This window comes from Malurus melanocephalus, unplaced genomic scaffold (genome assembly GCF_030028575.1).
Source record: "Malurus melanocephalus ecotype Western Australia unplaced genomic scaffold, MMel_1.1 scaffold_213, whole genome shotgun sequence".
In the NCBI taxonomy this organism is placed as follows: Eukaryota; Metazoa; Chordata; class Aves; order Passeriformes; family Maluridae; genus Malurus; species Malurus melanocephalus.
In genome coordinates, this window is record NW_026623445.1 from 1124205 (window position 1) to 1152086 (window position 27882).

General features: G+C 47.0%; 1 protein-coding gene across 3 annotated transcripts in view; it reads right to left on the bottom strand.

The window, feature by feature from the left end:
• The window catches only part of AMOTL1 (angiomotin like 1), a 74529-nt gene that overhangs the window by 30474 nt on the left and 16173 nt on the right, over positions 1–27882 (bottom strand). For 2 of the 3 annotated variants that reach the window (XM_057374019.1, XM_057374017.1), the window contains 2 exons: positions 12692–12838; positions 9274–10159 (listed from right to left, as the gene is read on the bottom strand). In XM_057374019.1, the coding sequence (XP_057230002.1) occupies positions 9274–10159; positions 12692–12838 (1033 nt within the window). Of the gene's footprint in view, positions 1–9273; positions 10160–12691; positions 12839–23835; positions 23911–27882 lie in introns of those variants that run through there. The other variant, XM_057374018.1, reaches the window with a different exon arrangement.

Genomic DNA, 27882 nt, shown 5'->3' on the forward strand with positions numbered 1-27882 from the left:
TTAAGCAACTCAACCCAGACCACGTGGTACATCAGTGTCAGGGCCCAGTTTGGCTGGAAAATAAGCTGGCTGTCAGACCTACTAGAAGTCTGCAATCAGGCACCTTCTGGAATTTGTATTTTAACCTAACCACAAGCTATTACACTTGCTGTTTATACCATTACCTTTATATCTGTACCCTACACAAGGCACAAGACATAATAAACAGATGTATTTACYCCACTGGGCCTCAAAAGATCCATGAATGCTATTTCTTAGACAGACAATTCTGTGCTATACAAATACATACTAATTATGGTTACTGTYGTCTTCAGCACCTACATGTTTCTCAAAAAAAGATTCTCAAAAGCCCTCAGACTTGGCCTAATTCTACTGACAAAAAGTACCACTACTACTATCTTCAACTGCAGCAGAACAAAGCTGAAAAGTGAATTCTAAAATCCTGCCCTAGAAAATGAACAGCACTGCTCTAATAAACCAAGCCACACAACCGCAATGGAAGTCAGCAATTCAGCCTTATCTTCTGTCCAAACTGTAGCGAAAGCAAATGGGGCTCTGTAGGTCCCCCGACACAGCACAYACACAGTTCCACACTCCCATCCCAGCTTTGCCCAATGCATCCACTCTGGCAGAGAAAGGTACTGAAATGGAGGAAACATCAAACACAAGCACGTTGCTAACTTAAACAGAAGTACAGACCATTTTCTGGGAAGATCCCAGCAGAGCTTTGTGCAAGCAGGGTTGAGGAAGCCTGTGCTGAGCTCACTCTRGCCTTAAGATGGCTTTTACCTGCACAGCACAGACATGCCCTAAGGCTGTGTTCTCTCCTGTAAATTAAACATTCATGGAGGCAGCTCAGGAGCACAGGAGAGGGGTGATTCACCCTGGGCAGCTGCCAGGGCCAGAAGGGTTTGCTCTCAGCCCCAGGCACGTTAGCTCCCTGGAAGAGGCACAGGTTACTAACTAAGGAGCTAAATGTCTGCTAAAAGAGGATAAAACTTTCCACAAGACAGGAAGTTAGGGTGGTGCTCTGTGACACTTCACAACAAAACACACAGGAAATCAGAGAATCACAGAATGGCTTGGGTTAGAAGTGATCTTTTAAAATCATCTAGTCCACCCTGCCACCAGCTTGGACAGCTTCCACTAGATGGGGCTTCTCAGGGCTCCAACCAACCCAGCCTTGAACACTTCCCAAGGTGGAGCATCTGGAACTTCTCTGAGCAACCCATTCCAGTGCCTCACCACCTTCAGCATAAAAAAATTTCTCCCTTATATCTAACCTAAACCTACCCTCTTCCAGCTCAAAGCAGTTTCCTTTTGTCCCGTCTCTACAGCCCTTGGTAGAATGTCCCTCTCCAGCTTTCTTATAAGCCCCCTTTAAGTATTGGAAAGCTGCAGTAAGATCTCTCTGAAGCCCTCACTTCTCCAGGCTGAACAACCCAAGCCTCAGTCTGCCTGCACTGGAGAGGTGCTCCAGCCCTCTGATCATAGGCATAGCTCTCATGCCATCCCAACAGTTGCCCTTTCCTTCTGGCGCTCCAGTGTGCAAACCTGGCAAGGGATCTTACACCCATCATGGGACTTGAATATTTTTCTGCTCAAAAATCTGAACAATAAATCRCATCATGAGTGAGGGACGTCACTCACAGCACAAAAGATGCTCCACAAGTGAATGTGAACTCAGACAGGCATGCGACACCTTCTCAACGCTGCTGACAGCCAGTCTGTGCGCACGCGTTTCACCACAGCAATTAATTCAGCTAAATGTGAGCTATTTGTCTGCACCAAAAGAAAGGGCACAACTGATTTTATGCAAGTAAAAGCCCAACTCTCTGGACACAATTATGCCCCTACAAAGACACTTGGTAGAAAGTACTAGATTTGGAAGATTTGCTGCAGATACAGATTTTCTCACTTCTTTACGGGAATAGCATACAGCAATAGAATTAAATCGATCTCTGAAGCTAGATCAGTGGAGATACAGCAATTTTTCTTTTTCATTATGAAGCACATCAATCTTTGTCCATAGATAGAYCCTTTAGACCCTTGCATGAACTTTTCACACCACACTTTTGGGAAATCTCAGCCTTTCATCAATTTAATCTTTTCTCATCACTTTAGTCTGTCTAGCTTTACACTACAGAGGAAGAAAAGATCACAGAGATCTCTATTTTCTTGAATTGCAAATCTGCTTGAGATACTAAATATTTACACCCTATAGCAGCAGCCAGCCACCAGTGACTCAGCAGCCATGGCTGCAGGAGAGATTCTCCAAAGTGTTTTACAGCTTGGAAGCTAAACAGGTACAGTTGACTTTATGCCTTTTGAATAGCAACTGTTCAACAAAATCAGTGTTTYTGATTTTCCTTTTACTTTTTTAATCTGTCCAAATTTAGTTCCGACTTAGCCAACTGCAAATCTCTGTATATATATGCAATAAAATAAACACAGCAATTCACATTAACAAAACAACATCTGCAAAAATAGGAATGTTATAACATCAGCTTAGCTCCTATCCAACTTCTCATGTAAAGCTCCACAGAAACGCAGCAATCAGGATTATCCTGAGGTCCTTTGGGCTTAGTAAAGAATGACATTCTCACAATGCTTCTACTGTATTTTAAATGTTGATCTAACTCTGCATTATAGCAGGTTAAAATCTTTCAGCCACATTCTCATTGAAAATCATCCTTCTTAAAAGCATGCAACTGTGGAATATCATGAGTTTTGRCTACCTCTGTAACACTTCTATTAAAAACATATTTTTTTTGTTGACATTATTGTAGAAGTAGGCCCCCCATAAGCTTCTGCAATGCATTGTTAAGAAGGAAAAAAAGAAAAAAAATTAAGGAAACCAGCTTTTTGAATAAGGAGCAGCAGCAGGCAGTGATGCTTTCAAGGGCTACTGTGCTAGGGTCACCAAGCACYCTCTCTTTTCACTGACATATAGCTTGTGATACATATATAACAGCTTGCTACATACAGCTTGCAATACAGTGTCTTCAGCAAAATACTTGACCACAGACCTCACTTTCACCAGAAATTCCTCAAGATTYTGGGGCTGCCCAAGCTCACAAATTTAGGCACGGTCTTAATACTCTTTTACTGGAACACCTGGGAGCAAAAATTACCAAGACAGAGGAATTTGGGGAGAATCTGTAGCTTTCTGTAGAAACAAGAAACCTGGAAAGGAAAATGAATGATATAGTCCACTTGCTGTTGATGAACCATAACTACAGAAGAGCTTTTGTTGGATAAAGCAGGGCAGTATTAGTAAGAAAATGAAAATGCCTGTAAATGTTCTGGAAAGGAAATTCCACCTCTGCCCTGCTACAGGTACAGTGAAGCTCTCCTCTATCTAGGGAAGGAAAGGGGCCATTGGAGGAAGGACTTTGTTTCCAACACACCATGGCATTCACATTCATAATTAAAATGCTCTCCTCTAACCTGTTTAGCTCATCTTTCTCTGAATGCTCTGCTTTCCTTCGCCTCTAGGGCAGACTGGCCTACTTAATCTTTCTAAGACTCTCCCAAGCAACTTTATCTCACAACTTCATGCACCTGCTTCAGTGGACACTCTGGCTGAGTCAGCGATGAGAATAAGGTGTTTCTGGGGTGCAGTTTTTTGAATTTGCCTTAGGCTTTTACCTTACAATGAGAATAAAAAAAGCATGTAAAATATGCTTATTCCTGCCCATTGACTGGGAGCCTTCAGTTCTGGATACTAACCTCAGACCCAGATCAAATTATGATTTGGGTCATAAATGAAGTCACAAAGCAGACTTCAAACACTATTCTGTCTCACTGTGAATAACACAGAGGAAACGCTATTACGACCATGCAGGAAAGAAATAGGATCCTGGCAAAGTCAGCAAGCCCAGTCTGATGGTCATGGTGCAAGAAAACATCATTATAGATCCATCACTAAATAGTGATACAGAAAGAAACAGGAGAACATTTGCCATAGTTCAAACAAAGCCCTTATGGTATTCTCTGCTTTATGGATAGTTACAGCACCTTCTAAACACAAGCACTTGTTTCAAAAAACATTTGGCCCATTTGGACTCCCATCTCTTGAATTCACTATTTTCTTAGTGACATTTGTTAGCTCTGGAAAGACTTGGCCCAACTTCTTTGGCATGATTACATAAAGATTTTGCAGGGCAAAATTATAATCTAAAAAGACATATGCTATATTAAACAGATCCTTGGTAGTTGACGGGGACAGGATATTATATTTCCTCACAGAGATCCCCACTCAGGACAGTTTTTCAGCATAAGAAAAGGGTACCTTCCTCAACCTCTGCACTTCTGGAGGAATCAGTTGGGATAATGAGAGAAGGGTAAGAAGAAATTACATGGGCATCACCCCAGCTGTGGGAACAGCTTCATTTCTCTTATACTAATTTTAATGTAAGGCATATTAGACCAGAAGAAGAGGATACAAAGCAAAGTTCCTCTTGCAGGGCTGCCAGCATGCATGTCAGCTGGAAGTGCARCCTCCAACCTATGTTCATGGTTGGGCTATCCTTGCAGAGAAACACCAGGACAAGTCAGCTTGGGCCTAACATCCTTCAGCTCATCCACACTACCAGCAAATCCGCCTGCCTGGGCTGTCTCAGAGAAGAAAATGAACTCCTTGTAGTCCTGTCAGCTGCCACAGAAGTGGCTGAATCGGTAAATATCAACAGGTTGTCTGAAAACAGTGGTAATATGTGTGAGGGGGATAAATACACAAATAACCGGAGAAGGAGAAGATTATTCTGGCAGTTAAATATAGACTTTTACATCCTGGCAGGGTGGAATTTCATGAGGCACATAAAAAATGGGATGTGTTTAAAAACAGCCCAGATTTATTCTTTTCACTGATTCTGCGTGCTGTCTTTCAAAATGCATGGATTAAATCGGAGTTAAAAGGTGCCTGCATGATTGTCTCCTGCCATGTACCACAAACAAATCCCCCTCAGTAAGCAGCAGAGTTTCCAGTTCAAGGCTTCATTTGCATTATACACGCTTTTTATTAATAGTGCAGAGAAAGAAATCATTCTGAATAAAAGACACCAAGATCTGACAAGGGCCACTGGGATCAATGAAGAGGATTCATTGCAGCGAGTGATCTGGACCACTGCTTAAGCAGGACATGGAGAAACAGCACGAACTTGAGCTGGTCCAAGTTCATCCATCCAGGAACAAACACAGCAAGCTAGAGTAAAAGCATGGAAAATACTATCCTGGGCTGTGACAACCCTCACATGCCTGACCCGATAACAAGCTGTATGAGGAGATCCCAGGGTGCCAACAGCMAGTGCTAATGAGCTATGCAAGCAAGGAACACTGAGTAAAACCGCAGAGGTGTTACTATACCTGATTAGCCTCTGGTCCAGCTCATACTGAAAYAGTGTTCAGGTTGGCTTTTCACAGTGAAAAAAAAGGGATTTTGACAACAGTGAAATAAGTATAGGGCTCCATCTGTTAAATGCATTAAAGGACTGATAGCACAGGGCTCCTTGCTGTACCTRACAAAGATTTTGCAAAAGCCCTGCTAACTAGCAAACACGGGCTGAAACTAAGATGGAGATCTATACCAGACATGGCAATTAGCTAGTGGAACAAGTCTGTAAAGGTCGTGATGGATTCTCCAGATGGAGACTGTTATAACCACCAGGACTGAATGTTTCACAAACTGGAATTAATTCACAGCATTGTGAAAAGAACTAAATTATATTCGTTCCAAGCCCTTTTACCTAGCAAGCTGTGACTTTCTGAATCTGCACCTAAGGAAAGTTAGCAAAGACACCATTCAGGAATAGTTGCACATCTAGGAAAGGAAACATTTTCTGAAGATTATTACACTTGGCCAACTTAAAGCATTCAGAAGTTGTGAGTCAGGGCCCCAAGTATCAAGCATCTGGCTTAAAAATAATGATATTTTAAAAGGAAAAAATAATGGTTCATTTTTATTTGCCTTTGGGYTGTCTTTTAAGCTTCAAGGTTGAAGCTCTGCTCTGCAATTGTGATGTAYATAAAACAGAAGTCATTAAATCTAACTTATATAAATGCTGAGACTACCGCAACATCATATGACTCTAGGAGTTCTTCAGAAAAACACCAATTATCTTGAAATTTACAATAAATTTCAAGATTTCACACTGATGACTATAAAGGCAATGATTCTTTAAAACCAGTCATGTGCAAAGGAAACAGTCAAACCAAAAAAGGAAGTTATGCAGCAGCTACAGTTATTCCATCTCCTTCAGCAGATCCCTGTCAGCATTGGTCCACTTCCACTCACATTTCCCTCATCAAAGGACTGGGGGGAAGTGGGGAATCAGTGACCCCACAGGTCTTTTCCATCCCTGGTATCTGTGAGTGCTATTTCTGGATCGATGGTCTCTGTCTTTCTCCTCTTTTCTGGAACATGGAAGCCTTTTGCATGGTCCCTGTCCAGAGGACACCAGGATGGATGGGCTGGGGAACTGGTATGACCAACAAAAAGAAGGAGATGCCAGAGCATATGATATTCCCATCTGACCATGAGCAAAGTTCTGTTTCCCAGATCCTCCTGATGAGATGACAGCTGTAATTCCTCACATCACTTGCTCTTCTAACAGAAAAACCAGCATCTCCAAACCCCACCTCTACTGTTAACTTATGAAACCAAGTAGACCCCTATCATGACCTCTTCTATCAAGGTCCTCTATCCCAACAAGACATGTGGCAGTGAGCCTCCTCAGAGCCCAGGTAACAGGAGAAGCAGTGAGAAGTGCAGAGCCACAGGAAGGATTGTGTTTGGGAGCAACCCAGGAATGTAACACAGCGGGGACTGCTGCCCAGACAAATCCTTTAGTAAAGAACAGGGCTGACATCCCTGAACAGGTAAYCTGCCTTTATCCTCTCCAAAGAGAGGAATATTTGGCTCAGAGACCACTTTGTGAAATTGCATTTTATCCATCCCAGATGTCGGCAAGCCCATCCTGTGATGCAGCCCAAAATGCATGTAGGGATGCACTGGAGCACAGCTGCTGCAGATAGAGAAATCACAAGAAATGAATAAGCACACAGGGATTACAGTCACCTCCTAAAGGCTTTTGTCAACCAAATCTTCCTGGGTGACAGGACCATGGGATCTTAGTTATAAATTAAGATAAGCACAGAAGAATAAACTAAGGGAGTTTATTTCCTGGTTTTCAGTGACACCAGTTCACAATAAYTGAGAACAAGCCCAGGCAATGGCAGCAATGAGTATTTCAGTGTGCACAAAGAAAATGAAAGGTTGACATCCCTGTGTTAAAAAATATAGAGAAGCCTGAGATGAGGATGAAGACCATCACTTTGCTGAGACCCAGAGGCTCACTGTCTGACATCTGAACACAGCCAATCGTTCACTGACAGGCAACTCCCCAAAATCCAAGCACCACGCAAAAGGTGCCAAGGACCTGAAAATAACCATCTGCACATCACGACCCAGAACTGCTTTAAATAAAACATAAGAGACACCACACACCTTAGAGCAAACCTAGCTTTGGTGCAACAACCCCCAGCCATGCCAGCCTCCTAACCTACATCTGTACAAGCTTGCTGGCATASCCAGCAGGAATACAGGCAGACTGAGAGGTATTAGGGCCCTTGCTGAGTTGCAAGAAAGACACCACCCAAGATTTTTTAAGTGTGCAAAACTTAAAAGCTCTGCTCTGTCATGCTGCCAGTCCTTTGCAGGACTGCATATCCCTCCCGCTGGTGCTGAAATACCTGGCAGGAGGGAGATTTCTCCAGCATCAGGCAAAGAAAACAGCACTCAGGGGTAGCAGATATCCTCCATGCAGTGTGATTTGGGTGTAAACTGTGCTGCCTTGTCAGGAATGAGCAGTGACCATCTCGCCATAGCTGCTGGCRTGATCCAGCCTTGGCTGAGGATTGGTGTGGAAATCTGCACAGAACCAAGAGGTTTCTCACCATTAATCTTGCTGATCAGGCAACTGGGAAAAGCTCTGGAAGTGGTCCCAAAGGGTTTTCCACTCGACACCACTGCCATTCCCAATTAGCTGAAGCAGTGCATGCAGCAACCGCGTCCTCTCACTTGCACAGACTCAGAACACTCTGTGGCTATTGTGCCAGCATTTTCCAAGAGCAATAAAAATACCCAAACCAGCTCCTTTTCTGTGAGCATGAATCCAACGGGTGCTAGAGATGTTTGTCAGCACCATGAACAACTGCGGGAAAGCAAGGCCCCAGTTGCCCTCACATTCATGTAGCTCTTTCTTTGCATAAATAGACATTTTTGCTGAGGTCTTAAAAATACCATCTTGTTCTGAAAAAAACTGCATCTACCCTGCACAATAGCAGGCTGGGAAACAAAATATATATAGCTGGAGAAMGACTCAGCGCAGGGCCTCTGCTTGTCACAGCCACCTTGCAACCATCACCAACCATCACTTTAAGTTTCTACCTGTCTTAATACAAAACCCGTCACTTCTGCAAACATGGMAAAGCACAGCATTCCCTCCTGCATTTCATGCCTTACAGCTTGGACAGAAAGAGCCAGGTCAGTTGTTCCACCTTTTCTTYGTGCCTGTGCTGTAGTAAAAGAACTGTGTGCAATTTTAGGGGATGCCAACAAAACCTCTGTCGATTCTGGAATCTTTAGTAAAGATCTAAGGAGGCAGCTTGCAACACAGAAACCACACACATTCACATCAAACAATTCCAGACTTCCAAACCCAGCAAAATAACTGTCAGGGAGGACAAAGAGATAGGGATGAGAGGGACAAACACTCACATTTAGCATCAGCAAGCAAAAGGAGCCTTAACACACCACCTCACCTCTGAAGGCAGGACCTACACYGCTTTCAGGGATCAGCGCACAGGCAGCAAACACTGGATTATTTTTAATGCGCTTGGAATAAACCCATGCTCACAGGGAGGCCTGGCATGAGGGGCCCAGTACCGTGAAAGCCCCATGTGAGCTCTGTGGGAAGATTTAAGTAGCACAGAAGTGGCACCTAAACTTTATAGAATGCTCTGGGAGATGCAGGTGCCTCCACCAGCAGGGCCTGCCATTCTGGCCACAGGATGTTACATCCCCACTGCAGGGTGTAATGTCCCCAGTGCAGGATGTTACGTCCCCACTGCAGGGTGTGATGTCCCCACCGTGTGCCTGGAACTACTGCTCACTGTGGCCATGAATACACAAAGCTCAAGCCCCACAGACAGTGGCTCCTCCAGTGAGGGCAGGACCAGGCGGCCCTGCAGGCCCACCCCCATGGCCATTACCTGCTGACCCCATACTCTGGGGGCGGCTGGTAGCGGACGAGGGCCAGCTCTGTCCGGGCAGGCTGGGGGGTGACRTAGGCAGCCTTGAGGACATCTTGTGCCGGCTGCTCGCCGTAGAAGAGCCCGTGCTCCGGCACCTTGCCGCCTGGGGCTGCYGCCTTGCCTTTGTAGGGGTACTCGGGCGGCGGGCCCCGTGGGTCCGTGCCCTTGCCAGGTTGTGGGGCTGCCTTGAAACCCTTCCCACTTCCCGGGGCCGGGGGATGCTGCTTGGCCCCGTTCCTCTCCAGTGAGAGCTGCATGATCCTCTCGCTCAGCGAGCGGACGTGGCCCTGCTTCAGCTCCTTCAGCGCCTCATCCTTATGCGCCTGCCCGCTGCTGGCCCGGTTCACYGTCGGCCTCCCCTCCGTCCTGGACTTCTGGCTGGAGGGGCCATAGAAACCCGGCGTGGCGGCGGTGGCTGGCGGCGCGGGCTGGCCGCGGAAAAACTGAGACTGGGCCTTGGCCTCCTCATAGGTGGGGAGCTCCTCGGTGCCGTGCGGGGGCTGCGGGGCCCGGGGCTGCTTCTCCATGGCAGCACCGTCCCCCTGGTGCTCCTGCCCCTGTGGTTCCTGCCGCCCCGACGGCTGGACCATTGGCAGGTCTTCGGGAGCAAGGTTTTCTGCGGAAGAGAGAGTGCTGGCAGTGCTGTTGGAGGGGCCGGCGCTGCCCGTCGCCTGGTGCTGTATGGCCAGCAGGTTCATGTTCTCGCTGGGGCTGCCATACCTCAGCCGCTCCTGGATCAGGCGCTGCAGGACGGTGCCGGCTGCCACCTCCTCCGCCCCTCGCATCTCCGCCTCTGGCACACGGCGGAAGCTGGGTGGGCGCAGGGTGCAGAGAGTCTCCTCGGCTGGGCAGGGAGAGAGAGGTGGCCATTAGCTCTGCTGTCCAGGAGGTCTAATTCCCCCGCTCTATCTTCCCTTCCTACATCCTGCAATTGTGACCATGTGCCCAAGATGCACCCCATGGGCAGTGCCCTGCCAGGGCTCCCCTGGCAGCACAGGGGACATGGCTAGAAGCCAACGAAGGAGGTGAAGCACTGCTCCTTGCTCATCCCAACAGACCCTTATCCTGTTTTGCAGTTCCCCATGCAACATATTCCAGTCCCACCCCCAGTTTCTCCTCCATAATAATCCATGTGTTCCCATACCCACAGCTCTGAACCCCCATCTCAGTCAACAAGGGACATTCCAAGTCACAAGGAAAATTGATATTTTCTAAAATTGATAGGACTTGAGAAGACAGGACAGGACAGGACAGGACAGGACAGGACAGGACAGGATAGGATAGGATAGGATAGGATAGGATAGGATAGGGACCTACGATGATTATCTCATCCCACTGCCTGACCAATTCAACGCCCAGCAAGTTAAAGCATTTCATTTAGGGCATTGTCCAAATGCCTYTYTAAACACTGACAGRYTTGGAGCRYTGACTGCCTCTCTAGGAAGCCTGTTCCAGTGTTTGACCTCTCCCTGGAGATGGCTTGCACAACATAAAGGCAGTCTGCATGACAACGCCAAGTGCTTATTTTTGATGGCCAAAGTCATAAGTGTACTGTGCACCATGACAAAATGAAATGTAAAATGTGTCACAGAAAAGCTGAGAAAAGGAACTGAAAATAAAATGGTCCTAGAAGTTTGAGAATAATCTGTGCTCTGGCATCTTCCTCTAAAACTTCAATTTCCCTTCTGGCTGATAACGCTGTTTCTAAGAGAGTCAATACTAACTGCTGTAATTTTGCTGGGTCAACACAAGGAAGGCATTATGGTCATAGATGTCTTACCAGCATTTAAAAAAAACACAGACAGATAAGCTACACAACCCTTACAAAGGCTACTGAAGTCATTCAGAGCCAATGGCACCATCGTTGCACTGTATATGCAGTGGAGCTTGCCTGAAGCTTAGCATCTACAGGGGTTCAGACAATGCCCTCAGGCACATGGTGTGATTCTCAGGGTGTCCTGTGTAGGGCCAGGAGTTGGACTAGATGATCTCAATGGGTCCCTTTCAACTCAGAATGTTTAATGACATAACCATGGCTGAGAGGTTTGGAATCCCTCCCTCCTGGAGCCCTCCTTTGACACCCATCCCAAAAGTGCTGTAAGATGTCCATCTCAACAGCRTCGGAGCCCAGAGGAATGTTCCTGAAAGACTCCAGTTCAGATGGAAGTGAGAAGAGTCTTCCAATGTCCCTAGGCAAGAAGGAGATRCTGTCTGCAGTTTGGTTTTTTGAGGTCATTCTTGGCAACTTCCTCTMTCCTGCTGTTTCCAATTCTCAGAGGRGYTTGTCAGAAGGACTTACATTTGTTTTTTGGCATTTGAAARCAGTTTAAAAACAAACTTTCTCTTGGGGTCTGCTCATTTCTCTGAGGTTTCATCAGTYACCGCACATGCTGTGGGATAACTTACATATAACCCAGATGCCAGAGGGAAAGAAAAGCCTTTAACTCTTAACAATGAGAATAGGTCATTTCCACTAACATTTCTGTGGCAAAGCCTTAAAGATGATTGTGGGGCTCAAGAGGGAGAGAAGATTCCCAGGCTGTTTCACTCCACAGCCTGCTCTACAAGACCTCTCCTGCTTTCCCTGATGCAATGCTATCTGCCTGMCAGCCTCACTCACTGGGGCTGCAGCCTGGCCACCAAGCTAGCTTTCAGAGGGTCTGTCAGCTCCTCAGGATGGTGTTTGAGCCAGATACATGCACAGGCACACACATCTCCATCTACCTGTCTGCTCAACAGCCAAATATTCATCTGCTTTGTATGACCCTGAAGTTAAAGCAAACTCGTGCTGCTTTATTCATGTTATCACAGCACACAGAAGCCTCACAACACTGGACATTTCTGCAGAAGCAATAACGTCTCCCTAACACACCAGAAAGCTTACAGTCCCAAATTGTTAGACAATGCCTGAGAAAAGCCTGAGAAAAGGGGATAAAGCCAATATCACACAGTCAATGCAGTTCTTTATAATCCATCACGATTTCCATTTCAGCGCTAGTCATGTTATCATCCTTGTATCTGGGAGATGTACTTTAAATTGCCTGTTATTGAGGCCCAGAAGGATTGACCACAGTGAGCTTTCCACAGTGCCTGTGGTCTTGCTCCATCAGCAAAAGAACCATGGAAATTGGTCCAGCTGTGCCAATCATGTCCTGAAGGAGGACATCATGTTGCATCCTCCACAAGTACAGGTGACAAGTGATGGTAGGTCACAAAGCACAAGTCAAAGGTAAATTTGACTCTACCAAGAATGAGAAGCTGGCCTCCAACTTTGTAAATACCATTTGTAAATGGTTTAAACTGCTTAATTTATGCTTTGGGAAAAACCTGGAAGTAAATGCAGAGGGTTCTTATGGAATTGTGGCCATGCACTTACCAGCCTTTTCTTTGGCACTGATCACTTCAGCMGTTAGCGGAGACACTTCATGCCTGCCAGCAAACAACTGGTGATCCTGGTAARGAAAGCCAGCGTCTTCCAGTACCTGGACTGGGCTAGTAGGCTTGTAACAAACAGATGTGGAGCCTGTAAGAAAGAAGAATAGAATGTCAGTAAAGAAACTGCATGACTGACAAAATATGAAGCCATGACTTAAAAACAGAAGTAAAAAAAAAAATTGTTGACCATGGCTAGGCACTGAGAAGCCCTTCTGAAGCCAAAGAGCAGACCACTTCTTCAGTCCTCACCTTCCAAATGACACATTAACTCTGAGGCACAAGAGGCAAAATACCAAGTCACCACGGCTGTTTCATGCACTGACCCAGCCCAGCCCACAAGGCCCTCAGTCGGCGTACAAAGAAAGGTTTGTAAGAGCTAACAGTGACAAGTCACAAGCTCACAAATCAAGGCATAGCCCTAGGACACGAAACCAACAAAGCCAGCCTAAAACTGAACAAGGCAGTGGCTAAAAAGAAGGAAAGGTGAGGACACAGCCACACATTAAATAGGGCTAAAATCTGGGAAAGGCCTTACCACAAAATCTGCTCATGAGTAKTAGTTGAACAATACAGAAAATTGCTGAGACATAAAATACAACCAGTGCTATCAAGGGAGAAAGYTTATAAATCACTTTGTCCAGATGTTCTTAATATGGTAAGGAGCGGATATAGCTGGAGGGCCAGAGGAATTTGTCTGGCAGACCAACTGCACAGGAGCTGCAYGCCCCAGCCCCAGTATCCCACAGACATTCATGTCTGGACTGTGCTGGTTTGGCTGGGATGGAGTTAATTTTCTTCTCAAYAGCTAGTGTGAGGCTGTGTTTTGGATTTGTGCTGGAAACAGTGTTGATAACACAGGGATGTTTTAGTSACTGCTGAGCAGCACTTACACAGTGTTAAGGCCTTTTCTGCTTGCAACTTGGCAAACAACAAGGCTCATCCCAAATCTGTTCTCAGGGGTGCTTKTCTTAACAAGCTGATACAAAATGCATCACAGCAGTGTTAAGCCAGGAGTGACATTGGCTTGACCCTACAATTCAAGCCACAAATGCAATGGGCATAACAATTCAAGAAAGATACAGACTGTACAAGGTCCAGAGGGTCACAAAGATCACCAGTGGGCTGCAGAACCTGTTCTGTGAGGAAAGGCTGAAGGAGTTATGTCCTCTCTCCCCGGAGAAGAGAAGGCTGTAAGGGAGCTGTCATTACAGCGTTGCAGTATTTAAAGGGGGGCTGCAGAGAGGAAAAAGGCTCTCTCTTCACAAGGAGCTACAGTGAAAAGGGGCAGCAAGTACAAGTTTCTTTAAGAAATGTTTTACCTTGACATAAAGATGAAACCTTTTACATTAAAAACAATCACTCACTGAATAACCTCCCCAGGGATGTGGCAGACTCCCCATCACTGGAGGTTCTCASGATGCGATTAGACACTGTCCTAGATAATCTCATCTAAGTTGTCTCCTTCCCTCAAAAGGTTAKACCAAATGATCTGCTAAGGTCCTTTCCAACCTGGTCTGTTGTACAATTCTATGATTTTTTTACTTTCTCATTTTTCTGAGCTCCCCCTCATTTTTGTAAAGAGAGGCTCTCTGAGGTTCAAACCTTGGAGATAAGCATCTCCTGGTGCAAGTATCCTGGCACAGCAGGGGCACAGCATACTCTCTCTCCACTTAACCCACTGGTTGTCACAGGTTTTAGGCTAAGGCAATGGTCACAGACATCTAGCACCAGCCACTGCCAAGGGACTTGCTTGGGTAGGAGGTAGAGTGCTCAAAGTGGCACCGGGGATGCATCCATCCATCCATCCATCCATCCATCCATCCATCCATCCATCCATCCATCCATCCATCCATCCATCCATTCCTGTGGGGCAGGACGCCCACAAGCACAACAATCTGCAGCACCCTGCTCTGCAGGAGTAACAAGCACAAATGACCTGGATTTATTAATCCTGACTGCTTGATTTATGCTCAGCTAACTGCATGTTCACTGCATATATTACACAGAAAAGTTGCTTTGCTCTCCACATGTACAGGTCATGGCTAACCCCATGCAACTACACAGAGCAAGGCAGCAGGGGTAACTGGGGGGCAGGATCCCGCCTGTCTTTTCTACAGGCACGAAGATACTATTTTCTTCTGTGCCAAGAGGAGAGGAAATAGACATTTCTGCGAAATGTTAATGAATTCATCATTTTACCATTCATATTATGCATGAATGTGTATGGCAGTTATCTATATTTAGAGAGCAAGGGACTGTTCGCTTGAGTAGATCTAAGCCATACGTGTTTGTGAAAACAAGCATGGGAGACTGGTCTGGAAATTGTGCTGATGCTGACACAGACCCAAGAATAATCTCAAGTACACTACTTTCCAAAATTACTGGCCTATTCTGGTAGCGAATAGGATTAAAGACACTCTTTATTACTCCTCCAYATATGCAGTCCTGCCTTAGAATTTGGAATCCTGTATGAAACCAGTGCATTTCAAACCCAATCTTGTTTTACGAATAAAAAGTAGACTGGGGTGAAACAAAGAAAATCTGCATACCCAAGGAAGAAGACAAGCAGCTTCAAGCATTACAACAAGCAACCTGGACGGCCAGCAGACACTGGCTTGGCCTCACCACTCACCAAAGAGATTTCAAAAGAAATAAACTGGTAGTAAAACTGTAATGGTTTCAAATTTTACAAGATGGAGACCAAAGATGTTTTTTTCCTTTAACAGGAGCAGAAATTGTCACCTAACTACTTGTCCTTGGTTGTCGTGGCAGAGCAATACTCTACTAAAATCACGACTAGTAAATGCCAGCATCTGCCAAACTGCTCAGTTTCTGATCTGTGTTATATCAGAGCCAAAATCAAGTAGCCCCAATCCAGGCAGAAACTTCTGCACTGTGCTGTACTCACACTGACATTTTACATCATAAAATGATGTAATCATGTTTTATGATGCTAAAAATGATGCAACAATATTTTATGTTCACTCACAGTATGTTTTAATAAAATGTCAGCTGCAACTGACACAGAAAGCCAGTTCTTGTGTCACACAGAAAACAGATGCCAAAAGATCAGCGCTTGGCACAAAGCCACAATCCAGATCACAGGCAATAAGGCACCACTTGAAAGCTTAGTAGAACCTCACAAGCCATTTGGAACAAGGCACAAGCCTTTCTTTACCCCCCTTGCTGTGACTGGAGCCTTCCAAATCCCAGCTCCACTCTCTGAAGGGAAAGGCTTTATGACATCCAGCTCTGACATGGTGCAAGGTTTTCTAGGTCACTTTTGGGTGGCTGACTCATCCATTGCCCATCCAATGCTCAGGCACTTGTTCCTTCCCCAGGCCTCCTCATTCCTCTACAATGCTCACCAAAAGAGCAATTTGCATCCTAATAACTGACTCCAGGTGCCAGAGCAGTGGTGCCCAGCAGCCATAAGTAAAAAGCCAGCTGAGGGCAACCTAGGATGAAGATCACCACCCCTCCAGTGACATGTCCCCGGGGAACAGATTTTTACCCATATCTAGCCCAAACCACAAACCACAGCTGCTGCAGCTGCTGCCCCATGTTTTGTGACAGCTGCTGCCAGGAAGAACCAACCTCATCATGTCTGTAGGTGCCTGCAGGCAGATGCCAGCTGTGCTGTCCCCTCTCCTCTCCCACTCCCAAAGCCAGGCCAGCCCCGTCAGCCCCAGAAGGCCAGGACACAGCCCAGTCCATAGGCTGCCATATATCTAGTGTCTCTTATAGYCAGCTCTGTAAGACATGACCACATTTCCAGCCCAGTTCAGTCCTTGCTAAATCGGGCAGCTGCTCCAGGCCTTCATTTCTGCATCTCTACCAACTCTCCTACATCCGAGTGACTGCCTGACACCAATTCAGTTGTTTTCCTTTTCTTTTAGATAAGCACGCATTACACTCTACAGAAGCAGACAGATTATCCTGGAGGTTACTGCACAGCAGTGCAATACATTTGAAGATTCATAGCTATTTAAATTACTCCGTTTCTAAGATTAACACCAGACAGCCAGCCAGGACCCAGAGACAGTGGAGAAATGCTTAAATATTTCCTGTTTCTGATGTGGTTTCAGTCTGTTTTTGAAAAGGATCTAAAGCAAACCGCATAGGAAGCTCATTGCTGTGACATTAGAGGAAAGCCACATTTATAGAGCAGTAACAGCATCCCCAAGAAACAAATTTACACAAACAGTCAGAGAAGATGGTTTTCTTACAGCAAAACTGCAGTACTACTCTCGTTTTCAGTAAAGCACCAAAAGATGCTGGCTGTGAAAACACAGCTTGCTGCTATTTAGAGGCAACACCTCAAGGCAGAGCTCAGGCAATGAGTTTCTGCATCACACCCCATTGCCCACCCAGGTAACATAATGTGGCACAGCCCGTGCTGCTGGCACACATGACTCCTGCTCTGCCACCCAAAAGCCACCTAGCCAAACAAAACCACAGAGCTGACCTCCAAAAAATCCTCTTTCAATTTGTACCCTACTGACAGAGGGGTTCAAAAAAGACTGAGGTGTTTCAAATATCATCCAAAGCAATCATCTGAAATTAAAAAGTAAGTAAGGCGTCTTTACACTTTCTTACGAACTCTGCCACAGTATGTAAGGGAAGTCCAAAAATGACAGAACAAAAATTACACCGTTTCCAAGCCCACATCTGTCCTTCTGTATCACAGCCAAGCCAAAAGGAGTATAAATATCTTATTCCACATTTAAAATATTTTCTCTGCCCTGTCGCTACATAAAAAACTCAGATCAACAAAGGGAGAGAACTATTTAAGGGAAATAACAAAAGGAAAGTAAAGCACTCCAGGGTCCCAGAGGCTGCATGAAGGCTGAGCCATGAACTGCACAGGGTGGACCCAGCAGCCCCTGCAGTGGGTCACAGGGACTTTCTGTTGAGGCCGGTCACCCTTCCATGTGCATCCCGGCCCACAAACCCTACTTTCTCTCCTAAGTACTGGCACAGTCTTGGGAGCAGGGATTGCCATACCCCAGCCACACAAGCCATGCCACTCTCCCAAAGCTGGAAGGAAGATTTGAGTTCCCTTTGGCACCGAAAAAAATAACTCATGCATCTTGCTTCTTGGTTTAGGTATAAAAATTGGACTTCTAATAACATCACAGGGGATGCTTTTGGTACCTCCAGCAGCCCTCCTTSAGCAGCGCTGGAATTCTTTTGCAGCCACATCTCCGATGAAGTGCAGGGGCTCAGGAAGCCACTGGTGATCGTTTTCCATCAGCAGCTCCCCAGTCAATGCACAGGCTTTCTAGGTCACTTCTGGGGTGGCTGACTCATCCTCACACCCCATAATTCTGCTTGTGAACCTCGCATCTGCTGCCAGGGCTCCCAAGGACTGAACAAGCATCACTGATATTATTTTCACAGGAGCAGAGCAATATCTTGCAGGACAGAAGTCCAACACACATAATGCACACCAGATGTGAGCAAGCAGCACCCCTGACTTTCCACATGAGAGCCAGGAGAAGCTGAACCCCTGTGCCTGGCAGGATTATTAGACTGAGATATGCCACCACAACTCACTGCTCTGGGGAAAGAAATCTTCATCCCAGGATTAGCTCCAGGATCCACAGTAGGCTATTCCCTTGCTCAAGAAGAGTTCCTGGAGTCACCCATCTTTGGTATTGTCATTTCACTCTCCAGAAAGTGYATTGTCCAAGAAAGCATGAGCAAGACAAATGAGGACAGACGATGGAGGCAGTCAAACCCCATCTCTCCCAAAGAATTGTGCTAACATGTCCAAATCTAACTGCCCATAAAGATGAAAACTTCAGCCTTACATGCTTATTTTCATATATGCTTCCCCTCAGCAGAAACCAAAGCAGAGGAGAAAAAAAACCTGAGAAAACCAAAGCAAATGTGCTTTGAAAGCAGCTCCCAAGCCTGGCATGAGATCAGATGGATACAGGAAAGAGCRGAGCCAAGCCTGCCTGCCTGGGAGATTCCCTCGGATGCCCACACTTCTCTGCCTTCCCGATGGAAATCAGGTGTGCTGGCATGTAGGGGCAAGCACTGCCTGTCACCACTCTTTCATCTCACACATTAACAGGCTTTATAATGTTAGAATAATGTGATGTTTTTTTCCCCATCCCAGGCTCAACTCTAGGAGAGGCAGAGTATTATCATCACACCTCCAGGTGCCAAGCAGTTTCCTGGGCATTAACTCAAAGGAGGAAGGGATGCATATCCCTTAGACAGCTGWGCTAGGCTGTGCACAAATATGTGCATTTTTTACGTCTCTCTATATTCTAAGCTACATATTTGCCTTTGCAGCTATAACACTGAGTCTACAATATACAGCCAACCCAAATTTATTCCAAGAATTGAATCAATAATTGAAACTTCTGCTTTGATCAAAGTGCCAGTGGCACTATGACAACTCATGTCAGCATTGCTGCTCTGAGATGAAAGGGTAAGTATTTTTCAGAGCTGAAAGCAGAGGAAGAAACTCCCACTAAAAGAGTGGAATACAAAGGCTGACAKGGAGCTCATGAGTGAGACAACACTTCTGCTACAGCCACACCACTTGTCAGCACAGCAACTGTCTGCAGACATTTTCACTAAGCTATAAATTCTGATTCCCAAGCAATAAAAAAACCTTCAAGATAAAAATTCATCACATAAATTCTTAGGGAAGGAAATTTTCTTCCACTGGGGGAAAAAAGAAAAATCATCAATCAGCTACAACATACAGAGAAGACACTTGCAGAGCAGGAGTTTAGGCCATGATAAATTTTGCTGTACTTACTGCCTTTAAAATGATCACGTTACAGAAAAACACTGGCATGATCCATGTCACTTGGATATTTAAGCCCTTCCATTAATTAACCAGAAGTGAAATAGGACCTAGGTCTGTGGATCATTCAGTCTTAGTTCCTTGTTACTTCAAGCAACGATATTATAAAATTCCCTTCTTGAACTGAATAAACAGCATCCTGAAGAACAGGAATTTTTTTTCACCCTATTTGGAGGAGATTTTGGGATCTCTCTTCCTCAGACACACAAATATTCCTCYTGGTTCCCACTCGCAGTCACGGACATTGCTCTTTATCCATCTATTTTTTTTTGCCAGTGGTGTCCTTTAGGTTAAATAGCTTTCTCCCTGAGTCATTCCCACAAACTCGCAGTGTACAAAGGAGCCTGGGATAAGGACAGAACAAAAATAGTACAAAGACTGTACAGTACTCTCTAACTGAAAAGGCAGGCAMTGAACTCTATCGTATGGATTTCTAGAGTTTTTCCACTTTTTTTAACACAAGCAACAAACCATTCTAAGGATCCACAGTCTTCACTTGATCTGTGTGAAGAACTGCTTGTGATAACCTTATACTAAGTAGAGTCTTTGCATTATTCTTAAGTGTCATAACTTAAGGCAAAAAGAAATTAAACCTTCTTCCCACCAGAATATATATTACAATTACGATCCTTCCATTATTAAATCATTACATGCAATTTATATTCAGACACTTTTAAAACGCAGAAATTTAATAAAGGTGTTATACATAGAAGTGCTAACAAGACAACTGCCTGTAGTTCTTGCTCCCAGATGGCTCAGCTCAGATTTAGAACAGGGAAAATCACAGCAATGGCCACTGGTGTGGAGCCATCATATCAAAAACAGCCCCAAAAATGGTGCTGGTCATGGGCAAAGAAACATCCCAGGGGATGGGGACATGTCCATCTCTGTCCATCCCAGGTAGCCATCACAGGGAGAAATTTCACTAAAAGCACTTTAATTCATTAAATCATTCACTAAATTAAATTCACAGCATCATTATTTTCCAGCCTGAGACTTGGACACTGGAGTTAGCTGTCTAAAGCACAGTTATATTTGCGTTAGCCAATCCCAAGAGCTGCTCAATTATTCAACCCCACGCTATGCTTCCTTGAGATGTGGCATCCCCCTGTGTACCACCCCATGCCTCAGCTGGYGCTGCCTCAAAACGTGCTGGCTGTCATTGCCTGGTTTGCACAAAAATGACATACAACTTCAAAGCGTGGGACAGACACGCATCAGGAAAACCACAGCCACACACCATGGTGGGACACATCTGAGCTGGACATGGCCACAGAGCCAGCAAATGCTGCAAGCAAATGCTGAAGGACCTCCTGCCTGCTAATGGGATACACCTTACTGTGTGGCCAAACTCGTCTCTCACATGTGCCAATCCAAACCCAGAGCAATTTCAGCAGCTTGTACAGATCTACTCCAAATTTATACCCACAGCAGCATCTCGTCTACTGCAGAAGTCACTTAAAGGACCAAAAATGGACATATACATTTCCTAAATGCAAYGTTTGAACAGAATGATTACCATAARAATGCTTTTTTGAGGTGATGTTGTTCTTGTTACTATTATTTTTATCTACATCTATTTCTACTCCTGCCCTGAGTGGAAAGCAGGCCGTTCCATTTAAAAACTCAGGACACAAATGGGAACCAGATTACATCTATCCCAAAGCTGCCAAAAAGCAATTGCTGTATGAAACCAAAAATCCTCCTGGGATTTTTCTCAAATCCACAAAATATTCCCGAGCACTAAAGTTTCCACTGGGACTATTACATTAGCAGATAGCCTGTGTGTGAAAATCCAAGTATGCAGCCGTTCTCCTAATGGTTTCCAGGACAAGGAGGCTGCACAGGGCACACACTCCTGTCTTAGCACCAAGTAACATTAACACCAGAACTGGCCTTTAAAGTGAGTTACATGCCTATCAGTGAGAAAAAAAGGCACTGTGGACTCAGGCTTTCATTTCCTGAAGGAAAGCTGCAATGGTCAGCAGTAACATCCCCGCATAATCCTGAAACATCCGTGTGCACAGAATCTGGTCRTGCCTGGCCCTCCCCGGGCTGCTGCTGAGATCCCTACAAAACCCCTTAGGTGTCTCTTCGCTGGAGAAATGCAAAGCCTTTGCCTCTGTGCTGGCTCTTCCTCACAGAGGAGCTCTTGCAAGGAGCACCAGAGCTGCACCCGCACACCCATCCCTCTGATCAGGGACTAAGGTGCAGAGGGTTTGGTCCAGAACACCGTGGGAGACCAGGACTTGGAAAGTGCCCGCACGCCTGTCACCAATCCTGCAGATATTTGGACTTAGGAGAGGCAGCATGTGCCCCTTTGGATTGAAGCTACCTTCTTCCAGCAGCCGAGTGCTTTCCAAAAGAAGAGGGAAAGCAAAGGTCCCCCTGCCAAAAGCTGGCAGAGAGAAGAGGGGAGCAATGGACATTAGGACAGAGGAGAATGGACATACAGGTGATTGGGGGGATCCCAGTGGCCACACACAGCCTGGGGAAACTGGGAGGCTCAGCCCCAGCAACATTGTGAGGTACACAGCTCCCATTTAACAACCTAAAACCAGTCTCCCCGAATTCATCCCCTCGAACCACTGCTCCAGTCACAGCTGGGGATGGGGAAGGCTGGGCAGGACATGGATCCAGCACGGTGTGCACCCAGCACAGCCCCAGAGAGGGTTTTACTGCAGGCACTTGCCCACCCAATATTCCCTGCCCTCACCACTCAGACTTTACTTGATAAGATATTTATAGAACTCTTCGAAAAGCTTTTCTGGCCATTGGAAATTACTACATATATATGCAAAAATCTATTATATACACATATATATATAAATATATATACATGGTTTATATTTATATATATGCAGCCATATATGTCTATATATATATATATATGTAAATACACAAAAATACCCAATCATATATCTACACATATTTATATATAGATATGTTTAATTCCATATATAACTATATACATGCACACCTGTTAGCAGCAATGGTGCTGCCAGCTAGCTGTGCCCAGGAAAATTCATGGGACTCATGTTCACTGCCACCCCTCTCTCAGGAAGCTTTTAGGCTTATTTTTATACATAAAAAGACATAATGTGAGCTCAGTGGATGCACAAGAAGAGCCTTGCAAACCCTCAGCCACCAGACCCTGGTTTCTGGCGGCAGCTGCCCACAGCTCCCGGGATGCTCACACATCACCAGGAAAGAGAAAAAAAAACCTCTTTCCATCGACAGAGGAAAAAGCCCAAGCAGCGACCTTCCTGTACTTAAAGCTATGAATCACAAAACCTGGCAGCAGGATTCGGGTTAAATTCAAGTCGTGGGTTTGTTGTTTTTTTTTTTCTTTCAACGCTGCCTTTTTTTCCCTTTTCTTGTAAACCGAAGTTTATCTTTGTTCCCTGCATGGATAGGAAGGATAAATACTAAAAAGTTCCCTCTCACCATCCCCCTACAGCAACGTGAGAAAGAACTCCCCCGGCGTGGAAGGCCCCTCCGGCGTGTCCCCTGCGGCCGGCGCTGCCCCGCCACGCACCCGCGGGATGGGACAGCTCGGGGCCGGTGCCCCCGTTGGGTGCTCCGGGGCCGCTCCCAGTGACAGCCCAGCGCTGGGGACCCGCGAGGACGCTGCGATCGCGGCTGCGGAAACGGCAGCGGCCGCTCCGAGTGCCGCTGGAAACATTCCCCGCGCTCCCGGCCGGCGCTTCGCTCTTCCCGGGAACGCCGGACCCCCGGCGCGTTCCCCCCCAGAACATACTGCGGACACCCCGCTCTGACCGGGGCTGTTTCGGGGCTCGCCCCGCGCCGCTCTCCCTTCCCGGGGAGGGGAAGATTCCCGGGAGTACGCGGGGAGGACTCCGGGAGCGGAGCAGCGGGAGCAGCGGCGGCCGCCGGGCTGCGGCTCGGCTCTAACGGAGCGGCGGGCCGGGTCACCGCCAACTCGGCCCCGCTCCCGCACCGCCTGCGGGTTCCAGGCAGTCCGGAGGGRCAGCGGGGTGCCCTGGGTCCGGGAGCCGGCGGAAGGCTGTCCAGGCCTTCTTCCCGCATCCTCCCGGGAGGGCGGCGGGGCAGGGCAGCACTCAAGGGTGGGCATGAGAAGCGACATCCCGCAGCGGCACCCCCGCATACCCCGGCGCGCTCSCGGCACACACGTGGACACGGACACCCGCACCCCCCACGCACAGACACACGTGTGCGCAGACATGTACGCACGGACACACACGGACACCGCCGCCCTTCCCCGCCATTACCTCCGGCTCCGCGCCCCGCCGCCCCCGGCAGCACCGCTGCCATCCGCGCCGCTCCCCGCCGCCGCCGGGCGCGCTCCGCCGGCCACCGCGGGCCGGGCCGGGGCGGGGACAGCCGGGGGTGGGGACAGCCGACGGGGCGGGGCCGGGGGCGGGCCGGGCACCTCCCGGCGCGGGGCGGCCCCCATACGCCCTTCCCTCCCCTCCGGTCTGGGATGGGGGGTGGCAGCTCGGGGGAACCGCGGAGCTCAGGCTGGAGTCTCGCAGCCCTCCACGGAGCCGCTGAATTCACCTGGGTACGTCCCGAGTGAGCCTGTGTGGCAACACGGCTGGCCCGTCCGTGTCTGGGAATGCTCGGGATCTAAATCCCGACCTAGGTACCACCATCGGCTCCCTGGTGCCTCGTGGGACAGTTGGCGGTGGTTACCCCGATTCCCAAGCCCGTGAGTTAACCCCGGGCATCCTTCTCGTCTCTGTAGCTGCTCCCTGTGCACGGAGGAGCCGATGGCTGTTCGGGGAGTGACAGGGGCATATAGCACTTCGTTCCTAAACTCGGCTCCCCGTTCCTAAACCCAGCGCTCCATTTCTGAACGCAGCCCCTTGCCCTGCTGCCCACCTGCTCCACCACRTATTCACATGAGCGGTGAGTCCACATACCCCTTGATGTCGGGGCATTTACAGCTGCTGCTAAATGCTGCGGTAATGGGAACACATTTGCCAGCTCAGGGTGTCTTTGTGGTTTGGCACACCAGCTCCACAGGCTGGGTTCATTAGGGCTGGAGTGAGCACTGCTCCATCTCCCTAGACCACTCCAGCCCTGCTGGCCAGAGACTGACAGAGGGAACATGGCAGGAGAACTCCTTTGGTATTTGCACAGCATTTCATTCCATCCCTGCAGCCATGTGGGCATAGACTGGGTTAGGCAGTCCCAACACACCATATTCCCAGCACTGCCCCAAAGGGTAGCCATCTTTTGGAATGACTGGCACTGCCAGGACACTGCTTAGGTTTCCCTGTCTCAGTGCCTCAACCTTCTTCAGTCCAGCAAGCTGCCCAGTGATGCCAGGATTGTCCATTGTGCTTGTACTTCTTTCTCCCAGAGCCTGATGGAGGCTTCTCCCTCCTCGATACAGTGCCAAATGGATAAAGGCAGGTAGGCAGAAATGCAGCAACAGGCTGAAGAYGAACCCACTCACTGCCATCACAGCCCCATAAAGGGGCACAGCAAGACAGGAGCTGSCCCAGTGCCATTGCCACAGGATTAAATGGACGCAGAGGGGACTCCCAGCAGCTCCAGATGCTAGGAAAGTGCTAGGATTCACAGCAATCTGAAGCATTGTTTTTTTGCATCACAAAACACAGCTTTGTGCAAAGTTTGGGTTTTGCTTAGGTGCCAGACACAGGGAAGCCATAGGRTATGGGAAACAGGCAAAGAAGGAAAGAATATTCAGTGGTGAAATCAGGTTCCTCAGTTCCTGCATCTGTGCATCTCCCATGACAGAAGTTACCCCAGAACAATGTTTCCCACATGAGCTGGGCGTCCTCAGAGATTCCCTTCCCTCCAAGCCTGAGTGCAAAGCAAGGTGCCAGTCAGGTTCAGTCCCTCTGGTGTTTCTCTGAAGCTTTGAAACTGAAGCATCCATTACCTGTCTCCCTGAAGTCACCTAATACAAGCTGGGGTTGTGCTCAAGCAAGGGAGCAAATTGCAAATACAAATTGCAAATATACTACTCTTTGAGGTGGGGGGCAAGGGGAACCATCGCATCCTTGACCTCTTCAGGAGAAAAACTACAGGGCAGTGTTTGGGGAACCAGACTTGGATTAGGGATGGATGTCCAGTTCCCTTGTCACCTGCAGATGCCCTGAGTATGTGGGAGCAGATTAGGCCCAAATTCAGTTTTTTGAATGCCTAGATCCCCTGCAAGGTCATGGGGAATCTTGACAATAGAGTTAGACACCTCAGTCCCCAAGAGGAACTTGCCATGGATTTTTCAGATTTTCCTACCTCCCCCCGAGATAAATGTTGGCTTTGCTTCTAAACACAGGTGAACCATGAACCAGCTCAGCTGTAAAAGGAAGGTGACATTTTGCCCTTGCTTTTTAAGTGCCTGCCTGTTCACTGTGGCAGATGAAGTGGATGAGGGCACTGCTGTCTGAGTCTAGTTCAAAGCGGCAATTCACGYGCTACTTTTTGTCATGTTCCAACTTTATCATTTGGTTGGGCAAAATGGGACATTTTATTTTGGTTATTCTGCTTCCCAGTCTGTGTCATGGTGGTCTGGGGGTAATCTGGCTGTACTGCCCTTGGCCAAGYGGATCCAGCCTGTTCAAGGGCTTATTTTGTTTCTCGTTCTGGCTCCAGAGTTTGCGTTCTCCTTTCACTTACTGCTGCATGATGATCAGTGATGATGTTGATTAGAAGAACAATACAGCAAGAAAAAAGATTATCTATAATCTTGTCTTTCAGTARCATTGCGAGGACCTGGTGAACCAGACTGTTACGTTACCATCTTCTTTTTCTGGCAAAGTAAAAGTATTGTTTCAATTTTCTCTCATGTTATTAATTTCCTGTTGTGTGTTTCCACAGGATTTTCAAAATCTTTTTTCCTGTTCAATTCTATTTTGATTTGATAAACTGGTAAGTGACCACAAAGGATGGCAGATTGGAGAGGGAGTTCTCTAATCCCTTGTGGTTTGATACATCTGATAACCTCTGGGGAGCTRTGGCTGCCCAGGAGGGCAAGGCCACTGCCACTGAAGCTTCTCCCCTTTGCATCTCCACTGTTTTAATATATTTTATATGTACTTACTAATTAATTTATTTATTTATTTATATGTTTTATTCAAATATATTGTTTCCTCAATTTGGGAATAGCTTCAGTATTTCAATATTTCTTTGTGTTTTTGTTTGTTTGATGTCATTCTCCTAAGGAATTTGGGGGAGTAAAGAAGTTGGTCTTTCACCCTTTTTGGTTCTAACCTGCTCACCCAGGGCCAAGTGCTACCACAACTCTAGTTGTCAGGTCAGCTGAGTGGACCTGACAGTGCCATCTCATTTCACTGCCTCCCTCCTGCTTCTACCTGGTAGTCCCATGTTCAGAAGACACACATTACCGACACATCCCGTATCTCTTATACCCTGCCACGTAAAATAAACACTCCCATGGATTTCCCAAGCATTTTGGTGAGCTATATGGGTGCCACCATGGCTCAGCCCTTAGCAGCCCCCTGCATTACTCAGCATCCCTGCACCATCCCAAAYACCTGCTGGCTGGGAGCTCTGAGCAGTTGCTACTGACAGACCTGGGGCCGGACCCCTGAGGCCCTCCAGCAGGAATGTGGCCATCCCGAACCACGAGCACACCCGGGTATTGATGCTCGTTACATTTGCAGCCAGCCATGCGTGTAATCCCACAGATTCCAAATGCTGCAAGCAAACAAATAATTGTCCCGCTCCGCCTGACACTGCRGCAACCCCAAATACTTGCACACAATTCCACTTTTTGCTGTCATTGCTGCTTTCAGCAGTGGCTGATGGGCAGCCAGAGGGTTCCAGCCCCATWAACGCCACCGCTGGGAATGGCGCAGATAGCTGCCCTGCAATGCRGCCACCACAGCAAGAGCTGAATCAAGAAATCAGAATACACTGTAGAAAATTCCACCCAGGTAAACTTAATAAATAAAAGCCACAAAGCCTTTGATATGAAAGATGTCGTTATCATACCTCAGGTGGAGACTACCTTATCTCTTCTAGATACCTTATCTCTTCTCTTGCCTGCGCTGCAGAGACATCTCCCCATTCTCACCATCCCCAAAGGACTTCTAGCTACTGAGCAGAGGCAGATCCTCTTGCAGCACTGGAGCAWGTCTTTCTAAACTACATCTGCAGAAGGTTTTTAAGCAATCCTGTAACCTGGCAGCCAGTAAACTCAGTGGTTTGGCGAGCCCCAAAGAAACCCATACTACTAAATAATTAGCCACTGTTAAGATTTCTACCACAACAACYGTGCATATTTATCAGATTGCCTCCAATACACGTTTCATAGGCAG